At 44.9% G+C, this 20,154-nt stretch overlaps 1 protein-coding gene across 1 annotated transcript in view; it reads right to left on the bottom strand.

Annotated features, from left to right (window-relative positions):
- Positions 1-20,154, bottom strand: part of CHCHD6 (coiled-coil-helix-coiled-coil-helix domain containing 6) — a 263,209-nt gene that overhangs the window by 110,825 nt on the left and 132,230 nt on the right. The window contains exon 5 of the mRNA XM_012809226.2: positions 7,818-7,901. Coding sequence (XP_012664680.1) covers positions 7,818-7,901 — 84 coding nt within the window. The remainder of the gene's footprint in view (positions 1-7,817; positions 7,902-20,154) is intronic.

Below are 20,154 nucleotides of genomic sequence, written 5' to 3'. Positions count from 1 at the left end.
GTGGAGTTGGTGGAGGTGGGGTTGGTGGAGGTGGAGTTGGTGGAGGTGGGGTTGGTGGAGGTGGGGTTGGTGGAGGTGGAGTTGGTGGCAGAAGGGATGGGCGTAGAAGCTGCAATGTTATTAAGTGCTTACTGAGAGCTACTACTGTATAAGCACTTAGCATGAGTTCCTCATTTCTTCTCATAATGACCCAAAGAAGTACATACTTTGTACAGATGAAAAAAGTAAAATTGAGGAAGGAGTAATCAGGATAAGGTAACCACGGTTCACATATAAGTTGGGAAGCCAAGATTTAAAATCATCAGGGCCTGGGATCTTAACCACTATCCTCATAGTATAGCAGAAAAACTCTAAGTATACTGGACAGAGAAGCGATGAACTGAGTGTTTGCTGTATTATTAATTAGTCGTGTGACCTCTAGAGACAGTAAGAACAAAGAGCAGTTACACTAGTCTAGCTGACTGACACCAAGGTGCCACCATCTATACAGGGAGATACAATAGGCCAGGTTCTGTATCATGTCCATTGTTGTGTGAACTAAAAATGTAATTACAGTGTCCTCCTGTCAAAGATGAAGACTCCAGGACTCAAGGGCTGATGTGACTTAATCATCCCTATAAAGCCAGTAAGTGGTGAATTTTGATTCAAACAAACCCAGGTCCCTCTAGATCTAAAACCCACCGCTTACTGGCTACTCCAGGAGATTCTCAAAGCACATAACTGCCTTGGAGCCATTTTCTTATCTGTGAAAAAGACTGCACTGGATCAATGGTTATCAATTTCTTTGAGTCTTTCTGTCTTATTGATCACCCTTATCAAAAAACCTGGGTCCTGCAGGACAAGTATTAAAAAGTTTAGTCATAAATGTCCCAGCAATGCGTTACTTCATTTCTTCAGTTCACTGTTAAGAATATACAAAATGCTCACCTTTCTGACAGTCCCATTACCAGAAAGAGGCACTAATAAAGGGTAACTGGTTGGCAGATATCCTTCTTTAGGCCAATGTGGTGAAGAATTTCTGGATTCAAAAATCTTCAGGAGTCCTTTGGGCTCAGACCAATCAGTTTTATAACAATGAGCAGGGCACACTCCTCGCCCTCTGCAGAATTCTAGCTGTACTGTTTCCAGGTCACCACGAACCTGTGCTCTGGGAGCTTCTTTCTCTGCAGACTCCCACTGGGAATCTGCGCCACCTTCCAGACTCACATCCTCAGTGGGGACCCAGCTCTGACTCTCTGGTGTCGGCCTGGGCCTAACACCAAACAGGTCCCACATGTGGCAGAAGTCCCTGCTGGCACATCTCAGTGGCTGGCAGGCAGCAGGCAGTTCTTCCAATAGACACTCCACTGGTCACCACGCATCTGGAAACCTCATCTACTCCCAAGCCAGAGGATGACACCTCTGAGACCCCTTTACCAGGGAGGGCATCCCCTCCTGCCTTGGGGATACAGCTTCCACTGGGTCCCCTCTCAACTGCCAACAATTTCCATTTGATGAAACTTCTTGAAGGAATGGCCTACACCTGTTTTCTCTACTGCCTTCCACTCAGTGATGACCCCAAAGCTTTAGTCCCCACTGCAATCCTGAACAGGCTCTGTGACTTAGCTTACACATCCTTCACAGTACAATGAGAGAGGCCATCTTTTAATTCTCCTTGTCTTTGACAGGTAGCATTTGGCACTATGGACCACATTCTTCTGTGAACTTTTCTTCAGGAACTGGTTTGGGGAGGTGGCAGGAGGTGGAAAGAGCAGACTGTGGAGCCCCACAGCGCTGACCCAGTCTACCCACTGCACGCCTTCTAACCACATGTTCAGCCTCATCGCTAGGATTTTCATTTGCAAAACACCTGTCATATACTCCACCTCGAGGAGTTGCTGCAAGGATTAGTAATAACTTATGGGAAAGGGCCTGGCACACAGCATACGCTCCCCAAACCACAAGCAGCTGACATCTTGGAGGACACAGAACGCCCTGTGTGACACTTCTCAATCATCGGCTGGTCACCTCGGCCTCCTAAGAGCATGTCTAGGATTAAGCTTGTGATCTTCCTTCCCCAAGTGTACTGACTCACCTGAATTTTTCTCTTTCTCTTAATGGCACTGTTACTCTTCTGGACATTCAAGCTCAAATTGTTCTGCAGCTTGCAGCTCTTCAAGAACTCCCAACATGAGGCTCAGTGAAGGCCACACACATCAGCCAGTTGGCCAGGCCCTGCACAACCTCAGGCCAGCCACTGCCTCCCGTCCCAGGAAGTACCTCTTTGAGCCCCAGCATTCTGACCAGAAGGCCCAGACTCTCCAAGCCCTGCCCTGCATGCTGCCCTCCCTGCCCCTCTGCAGACAAAACTTCCACAAAGAAGCCCTTTTTGGCAAGAGCTCCCTCCTCCTCCCTGAACCTGCACTGGGTCCTGGATTCCAGCTTGCATACACACACTTTCCCTTCCTTGTTCTGTAAACATTTCCTCAGCACCTGCCTTGTACCAGACACTGCATCCCAGCCCCAGTGATGAGTCAGCCCACTGAATCAGACTGTTGAGGACACTGCTCACACACCTTCACAGCTGGGAAGGGGGGACAGCCACGGACGCTAATAGGCACAAAGCAGTGTGACAAGTGCTGAATACTCATCAGGACCTCAGGTCCCCAGAAGTAGGGAAGACAAAGGGGCAGGCATCCCGCCAGTGCCTGTGGGGCAGGCTAGCCCCGATCCTGTGCCTATGCCCCAGGCCCACAGCACCTGACACAGTGTCCCAGCAACTTCCAGTGTAAAGACAGACATGGAACAACACCAGTTGGAAGTGGAGTCACTCAGAAACAGAGGAACTTGGAGGAGCTAGATCTGGGCTCACAGCTGGGCCTGCCACTCTACTGCTAGTATCTTTGGGTAAGGGACTTCACCCTTCCCAGCTTCCCTGCTATCCAGTTACAGTGCAGAGAAAGACAGAACACATCTGACACATCAAGGCTAGGGTGGGTAAGTCAAGGTCTAAGTACTCAGGCTTTGGAAAGAAGTACCTAAGCAGATCCCTGCAGGCCAGCAAGGAGGGTGAAGGCAGCAAAGGCCACCGGGCACCCGCTTCCCTGAGGCCTAACACTCCAACAGGAGACTGCGCACAGCCAGCGAACTCTCACTGGCGGGGCACACCTGTGCCTAACACCCAGCTCATGAAAAGTAACCTCGCCCATCTTTTTCTATCCACTATGGCCCCCCCTGGGTAACAGTCCCACCACCTGGTAATACCATAGGTTTGTTTTGCTGTTTTCGAACCTTATATAAATGGAATGACAGAATTTTCAGGTATTCTTCCACATCTGGCCCCTAACAGTACATCTGTGTGAGCTAACAGTACCACTTCATGGGGCTACAGAGTGTCTACTCTTGTCCCTGTATGGGACACCATGGTGACTACTGCCGTGACTTACCTATTCTATCCTTGATAGTTTGGGGTAGCTCCGAGCGTTCTACAGCATTTCTTTTGGTGAACCTATAGACACATTTCTGCTGGCCCCATACAGAAGTGAGCGCTTATGGGGCACATCTGTATTTGGCTTTAACAGATGCTATTAGTTTTCAACAATGCTATGCTGACTTACGCTCCCACCATCACATCTGACGGCTTGGGTTAAACCACATGCTTTCAGTGCTTGGTGCTGTCCATTATTTTCGCTTTGGTCGTTCTACTGGGTCTACGATGGTATCACCCTATGGCTGTCATCTGCATTTCCCTGAGGTGTGCTGAGGCCGATAGCTCTTCACATGCTTTCTGGCCACTGGGATACCTTCTGTGGTGAAGTGGAATCCCTGAATTCTGCTTCTCTAAGCACCTAGCATAGTTTCTGTTTTCCTCAACACACTGACTGACAGACATAGGGACAAGGATGAGTCCAGTGTGTCTGGAATGGGCATGGTTTCTTGAATGAGGTCGGATCCAATTACAGTCCTTCCTTAAGAAAGTCTGAGTAGAAGCAGAGAGAGAAAAGTGGGGAGAAAGGGCTAGCTGCAAACAGGAGCAGTGCAGAGAAGGACATGCGCGTCTGAGAGGGACAGGAAAAGGGAAGGAGCCAAAATACAAGAATATATACAGCTCTGAGTTTCTCCCATCCTCTCTGACTCAGTCTTTAAAGTGAATACCAAAAAAATGCCTTCTGTACTCTGCAGCTGCTGAGTTTGGAAAATTGGTGCCAGGCCTTTTACAGAACTGGAAGTCCCTCTGGTCACAGGGAGCAGCACACAGGCCTCCTCCCATCTGGTGTCCCAACCCCCAACTGCTCCTTTCCCACCCAAACCAGACCATAGACTTGGTGAGGCAGCAGCCACAAGTGTCTGAACCATCTCTGCACCTGTTCTTAGTAGGTGCAACCACTGTGTAATCAATGAATGGCTGTGCATTTATTAAAGAAGAGGACAGAGGATGGAGAGAACATTACAAGAACTGTCAGATTAGTCTGACAGTGAAAACTGGGCTAGAGCACATAGACACCATGACTGATGTGACCAGAGTCAAGGCTGCCACATTACTGAGCCAGAACTAGACTGGTGTCTACTAGACCCCAAAGCCTGCTTGTCCCCACTACCCTACTCAGCTTCATGGCCAAAAAAGAAGATAAGGCCTGGACCAGGACCCACATTTCTGCTAGAAGACACGAGTGTGCTGGTTCTGAAGAGGCACAAGCAATTCTGGGTCCCAGGAGAGCCAAACCCAGCATGGTGAGGGTGGACCCCACCCCTAGTTCTTTGGCTTCCTGTAGGATACTTTCCTACAAAGGGGTGGCTGAGCAAAGGCTCTGGAACCAGCTTTCCAGGGGACAGAAGTTAAGACAGCAAGTGGTTCAGTAGCCATAACAGACTGGTAGTCGAGGGTTTCACCCTCATGGTCCTCTGCCCGACGTCCAGCAGTGGAAGGTGGCCTTGTTCTCTGACACTGCCGGGCATGTGAGAAGCACCTTCTGTACACTGCACAACTGAGGGGGCTCCTGAGCAAGCAGAGAAAAACCTGATGAAGCCCCCAAGAGAAGGCCTCTCTGTCCCAGAGAGCAGGTGCTGGGTTGACCACTTTCAGTGGTAAAATCTACCTCAGCAAACATGTGTGCCCACATGCACAGTCTGATCCAGACCTGAAGCAGAGGCCCCAGTCCACTGTGAAACCCAGCCAGCATGTGCTAGGCACCCAGCACACACCGACTCTTACGATATGGCTTCCTCTAATCCTCCCATCAACTCCCTGCAGAAACCTGGTGCATGTGTTTCACAGATGAAGAAACTGAGGTGTAAGAAAGTGCATGGATTAGAGGACGGAGACACCGAGCTGCGTAGGGCCGAGGTCCATGGATTCAGGTGTGCATGCTCCGCCAGCCGTCCCGTGCTGCTGCCCTCTGGGAACACCTCATCCGGGGCTTGTCCTCAGTACTGTCAGCCTCCCACCAGCCCTTGCTTCCTTAGCAGCTCACTGCTCTCAATGGAGAAATGGAAAAAATACTTCTCACTTAGATCTTCCAGGGTAGGCGTGAGAAACAATTATTCAGAAAGATTATGAAGTATAGAAACCGTACAAAATATGATCTCCACGCTTGAGAACAGTCAACTAGGGAATAAATGCTGCAGTACACAGGGTGCAGAAGTCTCCCCGAAACTGAGTCTGGGTTCTGTGCAGTCTTTCCCTGCCTGCCAGTCACAATGCACAAGTGGAGACCCAACCAGCACTCTTGGACAGTGTAACTGGGGACAGTACCCCCAGATGAGTGGACAGCAGGACACACCACAGCTCCTCCAAAAGCCCAGTACCAACCTGCTCCCACCCTCAGACCACACTCTGAGCTGTTTTAGGTGGTCAAGGAGGATGCAGTAGCTGATTCAACTTTCTCCCTGAACCAGTTTCCATGTCAATTTCTAAACTTCAAGGGAAATGGGGGGAGGGGGAGGAGCATGGTGATTGGAAGGTCCTGTGTACAGATGCTAGAAATGTCAAGGTCTGTGAGTATTCAACAAATGAAAGCAGAATAGTCTAAAAGCAACAGCTAATAAAAAAGATTGCCAGATGCTGCGCTTTCTATCTTCCCAGCCATTACAGGAATAAAATCATCCACCGAGAAGATCGAAAACCTTTTTCAAAACTAACACAATTAAGCCTTATTATTCTGCCTCTTCTCCTCCTTCCCTGACTCCCCTTTAATCCCCTCTGTCCCCCTGCACCAATCTCCATTTCCCGAGATGTTAGAGGTGCTCTCTTTTTTTATTATCACCAGCAAAATGCTGTATCTAAGAGTCAGAAAGGAGATCATGTTTTTGCACCTTCTTCTGGAAGCATTTAATAACGGTTCACAATCACACAGGATAATCTGGATTTTTTTAAAAGCCTACATCTGCATACGTAAGGAGTTTTGACTTCACTTTATGATGAGTGGCATAGAGCAGATGAGGAACAAGGGCTCAGCCAGAAGAATCTCCTCTCCTTCAGCAAAGCAGAGAACTGATTTAAAGAGGAGAACTAAGGGAGAGACGGGAGAGGAGAGTGACCGGGAGGAGATTCAGAGGAGGAACACTGCGAGGCCATGTGCTCCCCTGTCCTGAACAGACACATATATACAGGCCTCCAGCAGCCAAGCCCAGAGAGAAAAACACAGGGGAGCACAGAGGAGACCAAAGAACTGCACAAATAACAACAACAAAAAAATTTAAAAAGTCCTGTGCCTATGAACATATGGGCAACTGAGATAATTAGAGCTATGGCTGGCAGAGTTTTTTTTTTTTACCCTTCTCAGGGATCTCAAATCATAATCCTTGTCACTATAAACCTGTACATGAGGTTGCTCTGTGAAAGGTTGGCTTGTTATGGGCCACTCTGAAAGCAGCTCAGAGATGCATTGTCATTCCTCAGACTATGGGATGTCACCGCCAATGAACGCTTCGTGTTCACAGCTAGTCACTTCTGACCATCCCTGAACACCCTGCCGAGGTGGACAAGTGGGAGTCCCAAGAGCAGGGAATAAGCTCCACCCTGTCCCTACTACCTGGAATCCAGCAATCGCGTTTCTCCCAGGCTCCACTGTGGCATGCCACGGGAGAAAGCCCCTGTGGAAAGCAGGCCCCTCGAGCTAACTGTCATTTGCAAAGCTCCAAACCGTGACAAATGATTTGCGAAGATTTGCCTGCAATATGCTGATGGCTCAGGTTGCCTGGCATGCTGTCTCAGGCATGAGGAAGAACAATTTTTTTTAACCTCCCTACCATCCTCTCCCACGTTTTAAGCCATTTCTCTGAAAAATCTGTCATGATCAACAAATTACACTGAAAAAAAAGTAAGCAAGTTACCAAATGAATTTTCAAGAGTTGTAGGCTTTTTTAAAAGGCATGATGATGTGTCTTTAAATCTCATTCATTTCAAAGGCGCATCCTTAGAAAAGTGGTGAGTGTGCACAGCAGTGCACTTTGATCTTCCCAACTCACAGGAGAAAATCAATAATACAACTTTAATGTAGTTGTATAGCAAGACATCACGTTATTATTATTTTTACCAGTGCAGCTTAACTACACTGAAAAAGGTCTCAGCACCGCCCTGTGGTGAAAAAGAATTTTTTCTAAAATCGAACTATAGCAGAGCCAGCCACACTCAACAAAAAATGGGACCAATTAAAAACCAGTTACCTCAGTGAAAGCAACTTGTTGAAAGGCCAGGTCTGTTGTGGTGCTGGCTGTGGAACGTGGAGGCTTTGTCACAGAGAGGACAGGGCCCTGGACTCGCAGGCCCCTCTCCACCCATGACAGCGGTGTGGTCTTTAGGAGCTGGCCCCAGGAAGGCAGCCAGGAATGAGCCTTACCTTCCTCTCAATGCGCCCCAGCTGCTCCTTGCAGACGGCATCCCGGCGTCTTAGCTCTGCTTCTCGGCTCTCCAGCTCCCTGGCCTGCAGGGAAGAGAACAGAGGCCCAGTTGGCAGCAGCAATAGTGTTGGACTACAGGGAGAAAGCAGCTAACGTCTCTACTCACCACGTTCACAAGAGCAGTGGCAATCAGGTGTATGCCAGACCGTTCACATGCACTGTGATGTATTTTCACAGCAAACCTTCAAGGTGGGGAAATACAATCACTGACATCGGTGAATGCTTACTATCTGCCAAGGACTGTTTTAAGTGCTTCCCCAAAATGCAACCTTTGGTTCTCACCACACCTTTAGAGGCAGGTAGGGTTACTGTGGTGCCCGTTACAGAGGAGATGACAGATGCACAACAGCAGGGTAAGGAACTGCCCCAATCCTCACAGCCATCAGAGAGGAGCTGGGGTTTGAACCTTGGGCAAGACAGGTGTGCCTGATCGAGGGGCTGTGTGGCTTGAGGCCACTGGCCTTAGCGTCCTTACACTTGGCACACCATGCCACGACCTCACGCTCTGAGCTGCAAGCGGTAGGGATCCACATGCACACTAAGAAAAGCTCCCTCACTCCCTGATGGGGAATGAACAAACCCGTTAGGAGACACATCGAATTACAGTCAGGCCGAGAGCTCACCTCACCAGAGCAAGTGACCTGGGATTGAGCTCAGCCCCACCCTTGATTATCTGGGTGACCCGGAACAATTTCCTTAATTCCACTGAGTTTCATCTTCCTCAGGTATGATGTGAAAAACTGGAAAGAAATGCAGAACTGCCCTCCCAACCCACAGAACTATTTGGAAGATTATAGGAAACCCCAAGAGAAATAGGCAGGGTCATCACAGGCCTCCACAAAGGGGGAGCAACATCATGGCAGACAAGAACACACGTTTCCTCACTGGGATAGCCACACCCCAGAGGCGTTAGGGCTTCCAGGACCAGGTTCCAAGGCTCTCCACGAGCAGTCTATGTACAGTCCTGCACCGGGCATCAGGCAGACAGCCCATCTGGGCCTGTGTGCTCAAGACCCTCACTGTCCCTGTGCTGGGCCTGAGTATGACCAGCTGCTGTTACTGTGCCTGTGCTGGGCCTGAGCGTGACCAGCTGCTGTTCTAGGCTCTGATGGCACTTAGTACCCAGCACTCCAAGCACACAAGCTACCAACAGCTAAGGCAGGCTGTGAACCTAAGTCTGCATGACCTCCAAGGCCTGAGACACACGGGTTTGACTCATTCAAAAATACAGGGTGAGATAAGAACCAATGTTTTGAAAACCCACTTGGCAAGACTGGCATAAAACCTTTTGGAACCACCCGCAAGATGGCTGGTAGCAGGAGCTGGCGGCACACCTGTGCACATGAGCACAGGGTACCGGTGGAAAGACTCAGAGGGAAAGAGCCGCACTGAGCCAGGGGGTTGAGTCTGGCTGAGACTGAGAGCCCCACCCCCGAGTGGCCGCAGTGAGTATGAGCAAGTCGCTCTGCTTCTCTTGTGTATTTTCCCCTCACCTAGGGAACGGAGGAGCAGTAGTGACTTGGCTCCCAACGCAGCTGCAGAGTGTCTAAAAGTGCCAAAAAGGCTTCTGGGAAGCCTCTGGAATGCCAGCACTTCAGAAAAGCTAAAAACAAACAGTAGGACTGAATGCTGGGGATTTCTCCTGTGGTTTTCAATGCATGGTGCTGAAGCTGTGTCCCAGGAAAGCAAGCATGGCTCATCTGTGCTGGGGCCCTCAGCAGCCCGGCGCTCAGCTGTGAATGATCCCCGGTGCAATCAGAGCAGAAGCTTGTCTGATACAATTAAGAGCCAGTATAGGAACATCTCCCAGGGGTCTGGCCCTGCCATGTTCTGGCCAGTAGTCCCAGCCAAGCAGGAAGATGGTATCTGAAAGCAAAACCATCATGAGGCTCTTCATCTGCCACTCGTGAGGGGCAAGTGGAACAGCAGACACAAGTGTGTCTGTGTATCCATCCACCCTCCTGCTGACACACTGTGATGAGGCTACAGGAAAGAGCACGGCAATCCACCGTGTCTAGGGTCTGTGCCAGCAAGATGCTGTGTCAGGAGTGGGATGCAGAACTGACACACTACCAAAGATGCCCACCTGTCAGCACCTCCTCACGCGCACTACAAGGAACACTGGGAAGACGGAGGCCTTTTCTATTCAGCACCAGTCTCAGTGAGTCAGCAAGGCGGCCAGCCAGCTGCCTCTGCTCCAGCCACTGTAGAGGCCTGCCACTCTGCGCACCTCTAAGACTTACTTACAATGAAACCCCAGTGACTGACCATGGATGGGGGCTATGTACGTGGAGAGGCTATAGGAAATAAGCATGCTACAAATGCCTGGATGTCCGTGCCTGGCCCTGCAGGCACTCAGGGACCTGACTGTGATGAATGAAGGAGGACCTGCGACAACACTGGTCACTCTACACAGCTGCTCTGTAGCCTAATACCAGCTTCCCAGCTCTCGCCAGAGGCCACACAACATGCAGCTCTCAGTGTGACACTGGAATTAAGGAGCAGAGGCAGGTTTCAGGGGCTGAGTCCATAATTTATCAGATTATTGAGGGTCTCTATGTGACAGACACTATCATAGAGGGGATGGGGATACTACAGGGAAACCAGAGAGAAAGTTTCTGCTCTCAGGGAGCTTAGATCCCAGTAGGAGAGACAATGTGTGTGCAGATAAATAAGATAATTTCACAGAGTGATAAAGTGCTGAGAAGACCGCCAAGACAGAATAACTCAAGGGTAAGTGGGCTGCTAATTTCTCTGAGATTTCCAACAAAGTCTTCTGGGGGAAACATTGAATTAAGAATGCTGTCTCTAATTCAAAGGTAAAACCTCACCATGATGAAGATCTGTGTGGCAGAGGGTGATCTCTGAATGGAGACTGGGAGGAACCCTTGGTGACAGAGCTGTGGACCTCCTTCAAGCAAGTCAGCACAGCGAGTCCACTCTTTGATGCATCCTTGCTCCATACACATTATCAGTTCATACAGAAGAAGAGACAACTAAAAAGCTATGGATGGGTTCAAAAACAAGATTAAAGTGTCTAAAACAGAACAGAAATGCACAGCAGTAGGTGGGGCTGAAGCCACAGGCCTGCTGGGCTCCAGGTCTGGAACAGGCAGAAGCAGTCAGGACCTCCCTTTATCCTCCAGGATCAGAACAAACCACGTGCCACAGAGGCAGGGACTGGAGCCAGGGCGGCCACCTGAAGCCTAGGGCTGCCATAAAACGTTCCCCCAAGACTCCCAACCAAGGCTATGGCTTTCCGTTCACTGGTATCTAGGCAGTCCAGAGGCCACAGATTCAGCCCCAGGAGCATAAATGAGCCTAGGGCCCCAGTGACTTAGTTCCTGGCTCTGCAATGTCACTGGGGCCACTGTGGAGCAGGCCTCAGAGCCATGATCAGGCCATGCAGAGGGGTGCAGATATAGGTGACCACAGAAAACCTAAGCAGGGAGAAAAGACCATGTACAAAGTGAGAAAGAAAACAAAGCAATGAAAATAAACAAAAATCAAGCTACCTTTCCACTCAACAGGAGCCTGAAAACCAAATCTCAAACACATGAATAACTATAATTCTCAGAAAGGCTACCAAAAAAATCAGTATTTGAAATATGAATTTACTCCAGATGAAATTAATTTTATGGGACAATATGACAAAGATTTTTTAAAAAAACATTTTACTGTATAAAAATTCAAACATAAGGAAGAATAATATAATAAAACCTCAGATAGTCATTACCAAGCTCCAATAATTAGACCCTTGGGAGGCTTTCATCTGCACCCTCCACCCTCTCCCACCCCACGTCTCTCAAAGATGACCATCCCATCTATATGTACTTCAACACATCACTCTAAAAGACAGGACTTTTATTTTTCTAAACAGAATCATAGTACCACACTGCATGTAAAAAAAAAAAAAAAAAAATTAACATTAATTCCTTATCATCAAATATCTGGCCACTATCATAATTTCCATTTGATAAAGCATTGTAAATATGCATGTTTATGTAGTTCAAAAAAGATAAACAAAGAAATAACTGATGATTTTTTTAAAAAATTATAAATCTGAAATAAGCTAATCTTTGGGGTAAATATTATAAATATAAAATCTTCAAAATAAAAAACAAACTGGATAAAGCCTTATAAACTGAGGACAGTTGGGAGAAAAACTGTCAAGATCGAATGTAGGGCAGAGCCCTGAGCCCAGACTACGGTAATGGAAGACAAGGCTGCAGAGTCTGGAGGAGGAACTGAGGAGCAGGGAGGCAGGGAGCCAGACTGACGGGCAGGAGGGGGGGGGGGGGAAGAGAAAGCAGGGACCAGAGCCCGACAGAAGGCAAGTCAGAGGAGAGGGGGTCCAGGGGCAGGTGAAGATGGGGGAGGGGAGAGGAGAAAGATGAGGGTCTAAGGGAAAGAAGTGAGGAGGAGGAGAAGCAGATGGTAAACAGAAAATACCAAATAAATTTGAGGAAATAAGTAAAAAGGTTGTCACAATAAACATGTGGCAGGCAGCCTCCAGGCTGGCCCCAGCGATCTCCACGGCCTGGTACTAATGCCCTGCTGGGAGCCTCCCCACGAGTGTGAGCTGGACCTCCCGACTCACCACCGATGAACAGAATATGTCAGAAGTGAGTGCTGGGATGTGATCCTGAAAGACAGTGACTCCTGTCCCACTCACACTTTCTCCCTCGCTCTCGCTGATGAAGTGAGCTTCCGTGTTATGGAACACCCCACCGAAGGCACTGTGGGTGGCCACTGGCCAACATCAGCGAGGAACTGAGGACCTGGGTCAAGTCAGTAGCAGTCACATGAGCGAGCTTGGAAGTGGAGCCTTCCCCTGTGGAGCCTGTGAATGGAACAGCAGCGCTGACAGACCCTAAACCACAGCCTTGTGAGTTAACTTAAGGTAGGGGCACCCAGCTAAGCTGTGCCCAGATCTTCGACCCACAGAAAGCATGAGATAATAAAGGCTTATTTGTTTTAAGACACTAAATTCTGTAATCTGTTATTTGGCAACAGATAACTAAATACAAGATGTGAACTGATTAATCTCACTCTCAAAGGAAAAAGATCATCACTTTGGATAAAAGAAAGGAAAAAAAACTCCAACTATATGCTACTTACAGGAAACCCAACCCCCCACACGAATGGTCCGAGAGAACAAAAGGAACCCTCTACTGGGCAAAAATACATACTGTGATGTTTACTTGTTTTATTTCATTTTTTTGAGACAAGGTCTCCCTCTGTCACCCTGGCTAGAGTGCAGTGGTGTGATCGTTGCTCACTACAACCACAAACTCCTAGGCTCAAGCGATCCTCCTGCCTCAGCTCCCCAAGTAGCTGGGACTACAGATGTGCACCATGCCTGGCTAATTTTGCTTTTAATTTTTGAAGAGACAAAATCTCACTATATTGCTCAGGCTGGTCTCAAATTCTTGGCTTCAAGAAATCCTCCCATCTAGGCTTTGTTTCATTTTGTTTGCACAAAAAGTTGAGCATTTGAAAATTTAAAACTACACCCATGCCAAAAAATAAGAAAATAATGACCCTCCATAAACATATAAAATACTCAATAGAACCAGACGTAGCAATGGCCCAGATGTTGGAATTAACACACACAACTATGATTAGTAGTCTGTTAAAGAATCTTGTAGATAGAGGGAAGGTGTGAAGAAACAGAAAACTTGCACAGAGTGTGACAGAAACTATTAGCCTCTATTACTGCTGATGAGAAGCCCGCTGCTTATCTCATACAGGGCAATGAAGGCCCTGTGTGTGATGAGTCCCTTCTCCCCACTGTCCAGAGCTTGACGGTCTGATTATGAAGTGTCTCTGTGGATCTCTCTGAGACCTTTTGCATAGCCATTTGCACACTTTCAGCCTTTTAGAATCCCAATAACTTGCAGGAGCTTGTCAAAGCCGCCTATGGACATGGCATTCCCTAAGTCTTCCTTTCAAGCTTCTGGGTTACCCTATTGTTTGACTACACTTTTATCTACCTCCCCAGCAGCTATACTATTCAACAATTGCCTCTGGTTGTTCTCAACAAATGCCCCCTGGGAAACCACTGTTTATACTGGGCAACCTCTGAATCAGGCCAAAAAAAGATAGCCTTGCAAGTGGGGTCTCATCCAGGGAACCACCAGACAGGAAAAGTCGGAGTAATTCCCTAGGAATGGGCTTTGAAGGTACTTCAGCCCTTCCTGCTCCCTCCAGGGGTTTGCACCATGCCTGTGGGCTGTCGGCTTTCAAAGCAGCTATGAAGCATCAGGGGAGAGAAGGATGGAATAGGATAAATTTAAATGCCACAGAGCTTTCTGCTCTTACTCAGAGTCATCCATTTTCTTGATTAAATACTTTTGGATTACTACAGGCCTTGGGTTGATTTTTAAAGTTCTGAAAAAACAGATTCTATTTTTGCCAATATTTTGATTGCCTTTATGAAAAAGAATTTTCAGAGGTCCTTACTCCCCCAATTTCACTGATACCACCTGAAACTATAAAATAGCCAAATGGAAATGCTAGAAATAAATTTCTCGCATGGTATAGTACGAATTCATGGCTTTATTAACATATTGGACAGAGCAAAGAATCAATGAACTTCGAAACAAGTCACTAGAAATTATGCAAATTAAAACACAAAGGGGCAAAAGAGTGAAAACTAAAAGGGAACAGGACACCCAAGAGCTGTGTGAGCAATGTAAAATGTCCAAAGCATACATCAAACTGCAGAAAAATGGGACAGAGGAATAAAGAGATAAAAGCCAAAAATTCTCCATAATTAATTTAAAGCAACAGAGTAAACATCTGGGAAGCTCAGGAAAACTCCAAGAAAGATGCTTTTGTAAAGTTCTCAGTTTTAAACACAGACCGTGATTAGTTTTTAAAAATTGGTCATTTCTAGAGCAATCCTAAAAAAATAACCAAAAGGCCCAAGTAAGAAGTCAAGAAAGGAGATCACGGAATTCTAAATATATTGATTCAATCTCACCCTTCCCCAAAAACAAACCTGCAAGAAAGGAATAAGAAGGAACAAACTAAAGATGAAACAAACACAAACATCAAGACGGCAGATTTACCTCCAATCATAAAGAAGTCACATTAAATGTAAACTCTCATAACCTCACCTCCTATGTTAGTTTCTTATTGCTGTTGTAAGAAATTACTAAACGTAGTGGCTTAAACCAATAACTTCTTATAGTTCCAAAGGTCTGAAGTCTCAATGGTCTCACTGCCGGCAGAGCTGCACCACTCTGCCGGCTTTAGAGAAGTCTATCCCGCACCTTCTCCACTTCCAGAGGATGCCCCACTCACGGCCTCACCTCACCTTGACCTCTGCTACCCTTATCACATCTTTTCTGACTCTTCTGCCTTTTCTTTCCCTTACAAGGATCCTTGAGATTACACTGAACCCACCTGGATAATGATGGAAAATCTCCTCATCGCGTAATGTACCTTAACTTAATCAAACCTGCAAAGTCCCTTTGCTTTGTAAGAGAACACATTCATAGGTTCCAGGGATTAGGAGCTGGACATGTTTTTAGGGAGAGAGGCATTCTTCCTACCACATTCCCCAACTAAAAGGCAAAATCTTAACTATATGTTACTGATTATATAAATCATTTTAGCCAGGTGCAGTGGTTCACGCCTACAGTCCTAGCACTCTGGGAGGCCAAGGCAGGTGGATAGCTTGAGCTCACGAGTTCGAGACCAGCCTGAGTAAAAAGCAAGACCCTGTCTCTACTACAAAATAGAAAAACTGAGGCAAGAGGATAGCTTAAGCCTGAGTCAGAGGTTGCTGTGAGCTATGACGCCACAGCACTGTACCCAGGGTGACAGCTTGAGACATTGTCTCAAAAAAAAAAAGAAAGAAAGAAATTATTTTAATTATAAAGGGATAGCTTGAAAAAAAAGAATGGAAAAATACATTGTGCAAACATTAAGTATAGGAAAACTGCTGTAGCTCTATTAGTATCAGATTAAAAAATTAGTACACAAAAAATATTATCAGATACAAAGAGGGCAGTTCATAATCATAAAAGAGGCAATTATCCAAAACAATTCTAAATGTATATGTACTTAATAATAAAACTCCTAAATACATAAAGCAAATGAGACAGACTAAAGAGGGATATAAATAAATTCACAATTATAGTCAAACATGTTAATACCCTGCTCTAAAAATACTAATAGAACAAGAAGACCAAAAAAAAATCAAATGAATACAGAAGATTTGAATAGTATTATCATTAAGACTTAATTAACATTTATAGGATACTATATCTAATAACTACGGGATACATATTCTTTTTTTTCTTTTCGTTTCTTTTTTTTGAGACAAAGTCTCATTCTGTAGCCACTGGTAAAATGCCATAGTGTCATAGCTCACAGCAACCTCAAACTCTTGGGCAAAGGGATCCTCCTGCTTCAGCCCCCTGAGTAGGTGGGACTACAGGTGCCTGCCACAACACCTGGATAGTTTTTAGAAATGGGGTCTCAAACTCCTGAGCTCAGGCAATCCACCTGATTTGGCCTCCCAGAGAGCTAGGATTTATAGGCATGAGCCACCATGCCCACACCTATATATTCTCATTTTTCTTCCTTTCTTTTTATTTTTAGAGACTGTGTTGCCCAGGCTGGAGTACAGGGATTGCAATCACCACCATTGCAACCCTGAACTCCTGGGCTCAAGCAATCCTCCCATCTCAGCATCCTGTGTAGTGGGAACTATAACCTCTCGCCTCCAGGCCTGGCTCATTTTTATAAATTTTTTGTAGAAACAGGTTTCACAACATTGCCCAGGTTAGTCTCAAACTCCTGGATTCATGTGATCCCCTCACCTCATCCTCCCAAAGTGATGCTGGCATGAGCCCACCCACGCCCAGACAAGATACATAGTCTACTTAAGTACACAGGAACTATCATTAAAATTGACCATATCCTGGGCTATAAGAAGTTTAAAAGGATGAAATAATACAAAGTCTGTTCTATAAACACAAAAGTATTAAATTAGAAATTAATAACAGAAAGATACCCAGAAAATTGTCCCATTTCAAAATTAAATATATTACTAAATAACCATGACTCCTAATCAGGAGAAAAATTAGTACTTAGAAAAAGACTTGGAAATGATGAAGATGATGCAATGGGCAGGTGAGGACTTTAAAACTGCTATTATAAATATGCTCAAAGATTTAAAGGAAAATGTGAACTTAATGATATAAATGGAAGGTACTCAAGAGATCCAAATGGAATTTCTAGAGCTAAAAAGAATAATATTTAAAATAGACACCGAAATAGTGAATACTACCTTCAATGACCTATGGGACAATTTCAATATCAAGTGGTCTAATATAAGTACTTGAATTCCTGGGAAGGGCGGTAGCAGTGAAACAATACTTGAATATTTAAAGGATGGATGAAAAGTTTCCAGATGTGTTAAAAAGCATATGCCGTAGATCAAGAAGTTCAACTAACCAATGCAACAATTAGTAAATGTGATCAATGCAATAATAAAAACACAAAAATTGTATACCTGATAATTTTAAAATATATACTTTTCCTTGATTTACAAAATAAAATCCTTACTCCAAAGAATTTCCCAGCACAGATGGCTTCACTGATTAATTCCATAAAATATTTAAGAAAGAAATCAAACCATTTCTAAGCAAATTCTTTCAGCAAACAGAGGAGAAAATACCTCCCAACTTATTTTATGAGGTGACTATAATTATGATACCAAACCAGATATGGACATCACAAGGAAGGAAATTTATAGACCAATATCATTCAAGAAAAGATACATAACATCCTTAACAAAAAAACTGGCAAATGAGTATGTAAGAAAGATAACAACTTTGACCAAATGGGGCTTATATCAACAGTCCAAGGTCACTTTTTTTTTTTTTAAAGACAGTCTCGCCCTTGGCAAGTGCCATGGCATCACAGTTCACAGCAACCTCCCAACTCCTGGGTTTAGGTGATTCTCTTGCCTCAGCCTCCCAAGTAGCTGGGACTACAGGCGCCCACCACAGCACCAGGCTATTTTTTTGTTGTTGCAGTTTGGCAGGAGCCGGGTTCAAACCCGCCACCCTTGGCCTATGGGGCCAGTGCCTTATCCACCGAGCCACAGGCACCACCCAGTTCAAGGTTACTTTTAACAAATAAAAACCAATCAACATACTTCACTACATTAACAAATACAAGGAGGAAAATCAAATGATCATTTCAAACAGATGAAAGAATTTGACAAACTACAACACCTACTCATGAAAAGTACAACACCTATTCACACCTATTCACTTTCTACAAGAAAGTGTCCTTAACTCCATAAACGTACCAGAAAACCCCTATACATACGTATATAATATCGTCCTTACTGGTGAATAAACCCTATACATACATATATAATATCATCCTTACTGGTGAATAAACCCTATACATATGTATATAATATCGTCCTTACTGGTGAATAAACCCTATACATACGTATATAATATCATCCTTACTGGTGAATACTGAATGCTCACCCCTAACAGAGAAGTTAATAAAGACTTAGGAAATTTGACTAATGAAATTAACAAAGTTGATCTCAAGTCTTATTTCTAAAATTTCTATTCCTGGCGGCACCTGTGGCTCAAGGAGTAGGACGCCAGCCCCATATACCGGAGGTGGTGGGTTCAAACCCAGCCCCAGCCAAAAATTGCAAAAAAAAAAAAAATAAATAAATAAAAATAAAATTTTTATTCCTCAAATTAAATATTTACATTATTTTTATATTTGTAAAAATCATTTTTTAGGCTACACCCACTTAAAAATACCCTAAACTTAACAAATTTTAATATAATGAAAAGGACAGTTAAAATTAGTTTAGTATAATATATCCTCCTGAATAATTCATAGGCTAAGAGAAAATAATACTAGATATTTCAATTTTTATTACAAGAATAAATATTCTACATTAAAAAAGCATGACAGCTAATGGGGTATCTGAGAGGAAAATTAATGATCTTAAATGCATTTACTATGAAAATTGAGATTTAAACAAAATAACTCTTTATCTCATATGTGAATGATGTAGGATTCAGATGAGGTAGTTTGATGGAGGTCATAGCAGGGCTAATACAGACAGACCCACGACTGCAGGTCAGCAACCTCTCAACATGGAGAGACATCATTCCATCATCATTCCATTCTGAACTGTGTGCTTGGATAATGTAGAACCACTGGTTGGTCATCAAACTGGACAACTCTAGGAACATGTAACAGTATTTCTCAAATGTTTTAAGTACATTTTAATCACTTAGGATTGTAATAAAAGTCAAATTCTAGATTTTGTATTAGTAGGTCTGGGATGGGCCCAAGATGACACATTTCAAACAAATTCCCAGGTAACGTTTCTTTAAATAACAATAGCTTGTGCCTATAGAAGATAGATGATTATAATGACCCTGTGACATCTGTGACTGGTCTAAATATCAGATGACTGATAATGTACTCTAAGCCAATATAGAGTAAAGTCTTAAGAGAATTGGCTTTAGAAACAGAAAAAATTAGCCTTGAACACTAGATCTGCTGGTTCCTATGTGAGTGACCTTGGTCGACAGGACTTTTCTAAGACGCAGTTTCCTAATCTATGTGATGGCTAAATTAGTATCACCTGTATTTCATGAGGTTAAAGTCAAATAAAGTTATACACATAAAGCACTAAACACAGCGTCTATTACACTGTAGTTTGTTCAAAATAAATGGCAGGGAGGAATTATTTGCATAATAATACAAGTATTATTAACCACTCAATCAAAAAAGAAAATATAACTATCTGCAACCACAATGGATAACATGTTTTTCATATAAAAAGGCAAATCTCAAAGACAAACACAACTTTGAGATGCTCTTAGCACTCTGCACCTCTGGGCCTGACGCTGATGCTCTGGGCACTGTGCCCCAGTCTCTGAGTCCGCGCTCCAGTCTCTGTGTCCGTGCCCCAGTCTCTGTGTCCGCGCCCCAGTCTCTGAGTCCGCGCTCTTCTGCCACGGCCACACCTGCCTGCTCTTTCTCTTAATATGTCCACCTACGGCAGCCATCAGACTTCTTTCTAAAATGTGAATTTTTATATATTAACATATATTGGTAATTCACCTATCATAAAGTTCATTTTTTTTTTTGAGACAAAGTCTCACTATGTCGCTCTGGATAGAGTGCTGTGGTGTCACAGCTCACAGCAACCTCAAACTCTTGGGCTTAAGTGATTCTCTTGCCTCAGCCTCCCAAGTAGCT

This window comes from Otolemur garnettii, unplaced genomic scaffold (genome assembly GCF_000181295.1).
Source record: "Otolemur garnettii isolate 467f Iridium unplaced genomic scaffold, OtoGar3 scaffold00101, whole genome shotgun sequence".
NCBI lineage: Eukaryota > Metazoa > Chordata > Mammalia > Primates > Galagidae > Otolemur > Otolemur garnettii.
The sequence above is the reverse complement of the archived record's forward strand: the minus strand, read 5'-3'. Positions and strand labels throughout refer to the sequence as shown.